The 8,644-nt window shown below is 39.8% G+C and overlaps 1 protein-coding gene across 1 annotated transcript in view; it reads right to left on the bottom strand.

Annotated features, from left to right (window-relative positions):
* Nucleotides 1-760: 760 nt before the first annotated feature.
* Nucleotides 761-8,644, bottom strand: part of VPS39 (VPS39 subunit of HOPS complex) — a 53,643-nt gene continuing 45,759 nt past the window's right edge. The window contains exons 23-25 of the mRNA XM_089658683.1: nucleotides 6,815-6,951; nucleotides 3,777-3,868; nucleotides 761-1,583 (exon numbers count right to left, since the gene is read on the bottom strand). Coding sequence (XP_089514809.1) covers nucleotides 1,508-1,583; nucleotides 3,777-3,868; nucleotides 6,815-6,951 — 305 coding nt within the window. The 3' untranslated portion in view covers nucleotides 761-1,507. The remainder of the gene's footprint in view (nucleotides 1,584-3,776; nucleotides 3,869-6,814; nucleotides 6,952-8,644) is intronic.

Raw genomic sequence — 8,644 nt, 5'->3', positions numbered from 1 at the left:
TACAATTCCTTTTATTTTACATTCTGCCTGCAACTAGACCTCACTCTGGGGAATACAAAAACATCAGGTGAGTCTACTCATATTGCAGCCATTTTTATGTTTAGGGGAACATAGATTAGCTCAGAATTTCAGCTGCTTGAATGACACTGATGATTATAAATTCTGCACATATCAATGGAAAACAAAATGCACAACTGAGAACTGTGGCAGTATGGGTTGACAGATGCAGAATTAAGATGTATGCGTATGGTAAAACACGAACAACACTAAGGCATATGTGATCCTAGCAAGTTATGTCAATGATGTCCTTATTCCCCAAAAATATTCCACGCAGATTCACTACCTAATGGCTCTGTAATCCATTTTTCAATAATTTCTCACTGTGTTTTTCTGCTTCTTGTAACATCCTCTGGGAGCTCCAGAAGACTTCGATGTAAGCTGAAACTAAGGAGAGAGAAGGCAGAACAGCACTTGTGTAGCATACCTAAGCTGCAAAAAAATAAAAACAAAAAAACAGCTCTACTCCGAGAGCACACCTTAAATGTATTTTCCTCTTGCAATAAATTTTACTTGTATCACTGAGAAACTAAGCTGTATGGTCAGCTTACCTTTGATTTATTCCCATGCTAAGAAGAAAAAAAGTATAGCTGACATACTTGTGTAGCAGAAAACATTTGGAGTATTATAACAAAGAACTGAATATGCCAAAATCAGACAGAAATTCATCAGTACAGAATAAAAAAGGACTAATAGCCACATGACAAATGGACACAAAGCTGTATTTAGGCAGAGCTGTTACTGTGTTACCAAGACTTGTCTTTAGTATAGACACTTTGTATGTTTAATATAATACAAGCCAGTGCTATTAATGGATTGCCAGTACCGTATACTGTCCAATATTAGATCAGTTTTATAAACTTCTATTTACATACATAAACAAACCTGTACAACATATAAAAAGTTGACTCAACATCTTACTTCAACCATGTTAAACTTTTCTCTGTGGGAAGTTTACCTTTGTAGATTATCTTAACCATAGCTATTTTTAGTTTATACAAGGATTAGGTGGATCATTAAATTGTTCAGATGAGTCTAGCGTTTAGTCAGGTGACACATTTATGAAGTCTGCACAACTCATTGTTAATCCTTCCATATGTGACTTGGTGGTTACAGGTCATCTTCCATGTGTGACTTGGTGGTTACAGGTCATCTTCCATGTGTGACTTGGTGGTTACAGGTCATCTTCCATGTGTGACTTGGTGGTTACAAGTCATCTTCCATGTGTGACTTGGTGGTTACAAGTCATCTTCCATGTGTGACTTGGTGGTTACAGGTCATCTTCCATTTATGACTTGGTGATTTTAGGTCATCTTCCATGTGCGACTTGGTGGGTTTAGGTCATCTTTCATATGTGACTTGGTGGTTACAGATCATCTTCCTATACAGTCCCCCCAGCCCTTTCAGAGTTCATTTGATTTTGTTGTTTGCATTGCTTATTCCACAGATTTCAGGTGTCGACAGAGCTGGTATCCTTTGCACAGAAATAGTGGACAACAACACCATTAGGATAGCGAGCAAAAGCACTGTGAATAAGAGGAGAAAACCAGACAAATGAGGGATAGAAGAATATATATTTTACTGCATGATGAAAACTGATCTGATCACCCATGTAGAATAACAGACAATGACAAGCACATATTATTCTTATTCGGTATGATTGTTAAACTGCTTCAAGTAAAATGGAAATTGAATGTAACCAACATGTAATTGTAAAGAAACATGGTATCCCAGTATTGCCACTTTTTAACCATATTAGGGTAGAAGTACTAATAAAGAAATGCTATGTACTCCTATCCACCTAATATAATTGAAAATATGAAATTACACAGGAGCAGAAAATGCTAAGAGTACAAGCTGCTTACCAGGCTGTAAAATGTGTAACAACATACATGAGAAACATCCAGCCAAATACATCATTAGTTTCCATGGTTAACTTCTGGATTCTTTGCTGGAGAAAAATGTATTGACCTAGAAGCAGGAAGCCACTTATTCTACATGTCAGTTGTATGTAGTGTGTACTGTGCTGATAAAGAAAATAAGCCACCTCTATGGGCAGAAAAAGAGCCTTCTGGGAAAACCAACCTTCATGATACATAATTATACTTCCATCTTCAGGCTGAATTACATAGGATACTGTCGAATGCAGCGTTCTAAAACACATTGCAGTATAGCTTTCTTTGGCAAATACAGAGGAAATAGCCACTGGCAGTAAAGCTCCCCCACTATCCTACCTCGCAGTAGGACTTCAGGTCTTGGCTCATAAGTGATTTGATAGCTACTACTAAATGGCCTCCCTTGCCAATTTTGTTGCTAAGAAAATAAAAATCAACTGCAGTCAATGCAACGGCTGTGTCACAGTGATTCCAGTCGTGTGCAACTCAGTCTGACTGACAATTTATTTTTTATTAAGTGGTTGAAGCTGGATACAGAATCAACAGATTCTAGAACTATTATTGTTATCCAGTACATCTACTATCACAACATACCAGCTATTTGCTGCTGCACACATATGCACTGCAGACAGCAGTGCAGGAGGGAGGGGATGTTACAGAAATGATGCTTTCTGGGAGTATCAATTCCCTAGCAAGTTCAGGGGCACATTGCAAGGCAATATGATATTGTTTAACCACTTGCCTACAGGGCACTTATACCCCCTTCCTGCCCAGGTCAATTTGCAGCTTTCAGAGCTGTCGCACTTTGAATGACAATTGTGCGGCCATGCAACATTGTACCCATGTGAAAATGTTATGATTGTTTTTCACACAAATAGAGCTTTCTTTTGGTGGTATTTAACCCCACTGGGCGTTTGTGTCTAGTCTGTTTTATTTTTTTGTACTATAAACAAAAAAAAGAGCAAAGGAAAAAACATTTTTTTTCCAATTATAAAATTTTGCAAACAGGTAATTTTTCTCCTTCACTGATGTGCGTTGATGAAGCTGCACTGATAGGCAGCACTGATGGGCACTGATGAGGCAGCAATGGTGGGCATTGATGAGGAGGCACTGACGATACCGCACTTATATGCTGCAATGATGGGCACGAATAGGCGGCACTGATGGTAACTACTGCAGGGCACTGATCATCACAGCTGATCTCCTCTGTGACAGCTGCCGGTTATCCGCAGTACTTTCCTCATGCTGTGACAGAGTGAGGAAAGTCCTGCCGATAACTGGTAACTGTATTTACTCTGTGATCCACTGTGTCATTGGACACAGCTGATCACGTGGTAACAGGCCACCGTGATTGGCCTTCGACCTAATATATATATTTTTTACTTTTTGCTATAAAATACATCCAATAAAATAAACCTAGGCCAAAATGTATACTGCTAAGTCTTTGCTAAAAAAAAAAACCTAATAAGTGTATATTAATTGGTTTATGTGAAAATTAAATGGCGGTATATATACTGGAATTAAAATTTTATTATACTAGCAATGGCGGCAATCAGCGACTTAAGTGCTAATAAAAAAGCACTGACAGTACTAATAACAATGGGCAGGAAGGGGTTAACATCTGGGGTGATTAAAGGGTTATGTGCTGTTTGTGTGGTAAACATTGCGTGCTGTGTGTGTTTTGCTAGGGAGACATGCTGCTTTGCATCTCTCTGCTATGCACTATGGTAGTGTATTGGTCATATTGTTGATGTCCTGAAAAGAACTGAAGGCTAAATAAACAGGCATACATGTTTTTCTAATTGGAATGGGGTCACTACATACCTGTTTCCAATTTTTTTCTTACACACACTACATATCTTCTCCTCTGTGATTACACATTTCACTTGTTGATGGGAAATTCTCTCCTCTTGTACCTGCAATTGTGAACTGCACATGAATTTCTGTATAATACAGTCCTTTACAAATGCTTCCAAATATACATCCCCTACAGCAAACTTCCCCAATCCCAGGTGCTTAAAAACTCTCTATATCATGGCCTAATGTAGTGTTTATATCCTGGGTCCGGAAATATTATCTGGCACTGCCTATTCAGTCACTCTTCATAGGCTTGAACAGGCTGTACTGCTACATTTAAGAGGCTTAAGCTGGGTATACACACATTCAAATTCAGAAGCTGAACTAAGAGGGTAGTCCCCACTATCAGACAATAGCACGACAAAGTAGATCCCTGCATCAACATCACTTGTGTGGAGAGAGGGATCTGTGATTTTTTTTTCTTCTGTTCAGCCCACTAACTGAACGAAAAAAATAACACTGTGTATATCCAGCTGAAGAGCTGGGCCCCATACAAGCCTACAGGAATTTACTGGGCAGGTAATACTACTTTCCACAAAGTACATGGCCACAGTTGTAATGGTTTTATGCTGGCTTACTTCAGCTCACTTTTTAGCATTAACAGTTAACTGTGAAAGGCAGGGGTGCTTAATGTGTGGCTCTCTGAGCCCGCCAATATGTCCCTCAGCCTCAAACCAGGGAAGAGTATGCCCGGGGTCAGCAACCCATTGATCATGATCTGGGCTTGCAGACTCGCCATCCCAGAGCATCAGAGTGCATCAGGCCAGCGCCCGCAGCAGAGGAAGAAGGCAACCACGGAGAAAGCAGGAACCACTGATGCTCTCTTTGTAGCGCCAGTTCCTGTCCCGGGTGCAGAAATACCAAGTGCACTTTGCCTGGGGGACCTTTATAGCAGCCGAGACAGAGAGCGATGCCAGCAGAAGCTGGAAGAGGAAACGAAAGACAGTGTATTAGACAACACATACTCTGCTTTTGCAATGGGCACATTAGCACCTATAAAATGATTTACGACTATTAGGCTGCTTTCACACTGATCCATGGGTGCAGCACACTGCACCTGCAGCTTTCCTGCGAGCTAACTGCAGTGAGCCATAGACTTTTAATATACCCTGTAGGTGTGGTGCACGTTCTGAAAGCGCATCAAAACTCCTGCATGCGGACCACACCTGCAACCTGCAAGTGCACCACACCTGCAATATATAATAGAAGTCTTTGGCAAAGCGCAGCTAACCCACAGGTGCAGTGCAGTTTACCCTCTGTGCAGGTAAAGTGCAACGGTGTGCAAGCAGCCTTATAGGTGGCTCAGGACAGTAAGGGCTTATTTGCATTAGCGGTTTGGGGGCAGTTAAACCCCATGGTTGAGACATGTTTTTATCACACACCCCAAACCACTGGTGTAGCATCAGGAGTCGCAACGGCAACCCCACCCCATGTACCAGGGTGACCTTCCTATCCCATTCTGGTTTATACTTGGACAAAAGAGGCGGCATTAACAGGAACCAATCCTCTCAATTTTCCTCCTGCAACTGCTGAAAGCCAGCTTCTCCTCCTCTCCCTCCCACCAGCATTCAGTGGCTGCAGGAGGAAAATGTTCATTATAGGAAATTTGAAATTCTGAACCATTTAATTTAATTTCTTTGTGGCCCATGACCGGTTACGAAATCACTTAAGAGGCTCTTGCTCTTCAAAAGGTTGAACACCCTTGGTGTTGGGTTTTACCTTGAAAAGATAACTAAATCATGCTAGAGTTTTCCAACATGTCAGAAATGTATGCTATATGCTGCATATTGTGTCATAAAACACAAAATCATTAAATCTTTGCAGGTTCACGGTTGCCTGTTTTTGTTCTGACCTCAAAAAAAAAATATGGATTTGCATTGTGCACTCTTAATGATTTTCTGTAAAGATCAAAAGCTCAGGGAAGCAGCACTGAGACCAGGAATCAACAGCATTGAAAGCTGTAAACTGGAACACTTATGTATTCATCCATGGTGCTCACATAGCCTGCTGAATCTTCTCTTCTCAAGACGGAATACATTCAACTAATCTTTCCTTATAGGCTACTCCATGCTTATTAGACTGATTGCCTCTCTCTGCACTCTCTACAGTTCTGATAGCCTTTTTGTGAATTGGTGCCCAAAACTGAACTGCATATTTCAGATGAGGTCTTACTAATGATTTGTACAGCAGTAAAATTATGTCTCTCTCTGGAATCTATACCTCTTAATACAAGAACGTTTTTGCTTTAAAAACCACAGCTTGACATTGCATGCCATTATTTAAGTGGTAGTAAACTCTTTTCTGCCATTTTACCTACAGGTAAGCTTATGATAAAGCTGATCTGTAGGTAAAAATGAATACCTCCTAAACTTGCACCATTTAGAAGATATTCCAGTGAGCAGCACATGCCATCCCTTCAGATCTCTGTGCTGAGGTCATGACTACCGCGCTCATGAGCGGGAGTGATATTCTCGCAGCTCGGCTATTCAAGGGGCCGGAGTCCACAAACCCAGAAGGAAGAGGGGTGAAGATGGAAGACCTGTCAGTGGTGACAGGGACAGTGCGACGCTGGAGGGCCTTGTTTTAAGATAAGTATACCATAATGTGCTAGTATGCAATGCATTCTAGCACATTATATTACCGTGTAGGAAGATTTTTTTTTTTTTATTCGTTTTAAGTCTATGATCTACCAGAACACTGAGATCCTTCTCCACCACTGACTGTATGCAGTGCATACAAGTGCATTATGATTTAGACCTGCAGGGAGGTGGGTCATTTTTATTTATTTTTTTACTGAGTTTACTACCGCTTTAAAGGAGTTGAAATAACGATCAATAAATAATCTTTTATCCTATAGAGAGATCACTGGAAAATCTCAATTTCTGAGGAGCAGCAAGTAAGAAAACAAACCTTCAGCATGTATAGATGATAAATGTGGTGAACAGAGTATAGAATATTAGCACATTCCAAAAAATGTTGTTGTCACCAGTTCTGTTTTTACTTACTCGTAAGAACTCCGCATGTAGGAGATTTTTGAGGACTTGGTTGAAGCGCCTCCTCTCTGCATTCTCCTCCAGTACTTTTTCCAGGAAGATCTGGATCTCTCTGATTTGTGTGTTGGCTGGTAACAAATCTATGGCCTGTAGTTAAGATATTGACATATATGAAGGTTTACATATAGGAAAATAGAAACTCACCAGGAATGTTAGGAACTAATGGTAAAATGATCTGGAAATTTAAAAAGCCTACTCGATCTAAAAATCACTCACTGTTCTATGACAGACATAGCTGGTCTACTCCTTTGTTTAAGCTATATAAAAAAAAAAAAACTACATGTGAGAAAGTGAAGGCCTTAGCTCTTGACAGCCAAATCAGATTATTGGACTTAATTTATGTAATCTTTCCTAGCAAAACTTACAAGAACGTGAAGGGATAGGATACACAAGAGAGTTTGGAATTTTAAGCCCAACTCCGCAAGTGACTGGAAGGTTTAGTGAAGTATGTAAACTACACTTGCCTCCTGATTCGCCAATTTAATACTTTAAAATCCTGAAGATTAAATGTGGGGCATCCAGCTTGCATCTGAGGTCTATAAAGATATCAAAGATCAATTGGGAAACCAAGGAGCATGCTTCTGGCCTCTATGGTCACTCAGACTGGACTACGAAGTAGAAGATGTGGAGATGTAGACTTCAATATACATTACACGCTACTACCAACAACCCCCACACTCAAAAAAATGGGGAAAGAACAAAAAGAGGGCGCACAGGCCTAGTGCATTACCATAAAAAATGTTTAATAAAAAATAATAAAGTAGGTGTTGTACTCACAAACGACAATATAGTCAAGGCACATCATAAAAAAACAGCTGGATCAACACCGCGCTGAGTAACAGTCCGCAATAGGGAGTTTAGACATCCAAAAGGCTGACGCGTTTCGAGGACTTGCCTCTTCCTCAGAGCCAACTGACCAAATGTCTGCTCCCTCTTTTATATGCTCACTACTAGTTAAACCAAAGGTCACATGGGCCGTCCTGGACACTCCCCTGTGCAGGTGGAGGAGTCACAGGGGCAATCAACATAGTGTAAGTAAACACGAAAGGTCTATAAAAAAAAAAAAAATATATATATATATATATATATATATATATATATATATATATATATATGTGTGTGTGTATAAATAAAACCATTGAAACTAGTGACAATCATAAAATCATATGAACCATAAGAAGTGTGCACAGTGAAAAATGAATAAATAAATGGAAAGTTACACATATATAAAAAATAATAATAATAATTAATTTATTTATTCATTTTTCACTGTGCACACTTCTTATGGTTCATATGATTTTATGATTGTCACTAGTTTCAATGGTTTTATTTATACACACATATATATATATATATTTTTTTTATTTTTATTTTTTTTTTTTATAGACCTTTCGTGTTTACTTACACTATGTCGATTGCCCCTGTGACTCCTCCACCTGCACAGGGGAGTGTCCAGGACGGCCCATGTGACCTTTGGTTTAACTAGTAGTGAGCATATAAAAGAGGGAGCAGACATTTGGTCAGTTGGCTCTGAGGAAGAGGCAAGTCCTCGAAACGCGTCAGACTTTTGATGTCTAAACTCCCTATTGCGGACTGTTACTCAGCGCGGTGTTGATCCAGCTGTTCTTTTATGATGTGCCTTGACTATATTGTCGTTTGTGAGTACAACACCTACTTTATTATTTTTTATTAAACATTTTTTATGGTAATGCACTAGGCCTGTGCGCCCTCTTTTTGTTCTTTCCCCATTCAGTATATTTGGATTCCCCCGGTCCATTTGAG

This window comes from Staurois parvus, unplaced genomic scaffold (genome assembly GCF_062004578.1).
Source record: "Staurois parvus isolate SC_StPar_1 unplaced genomic scaffold, SC_StPar_1.0 ptg001089l, whole genome shotgun sequence".
Classification (NCBI taxonomy): Eukaryota; Metazoa; Chordata; class Amphibia; order Anura; family Ranidae; genus Staurois; species Staurois parvus.
The sequence above is the reverse complement of the archived record's forward strand: the minus strand, read 5'-3'. Positions and strand labels throughout refer to the sequence as shown.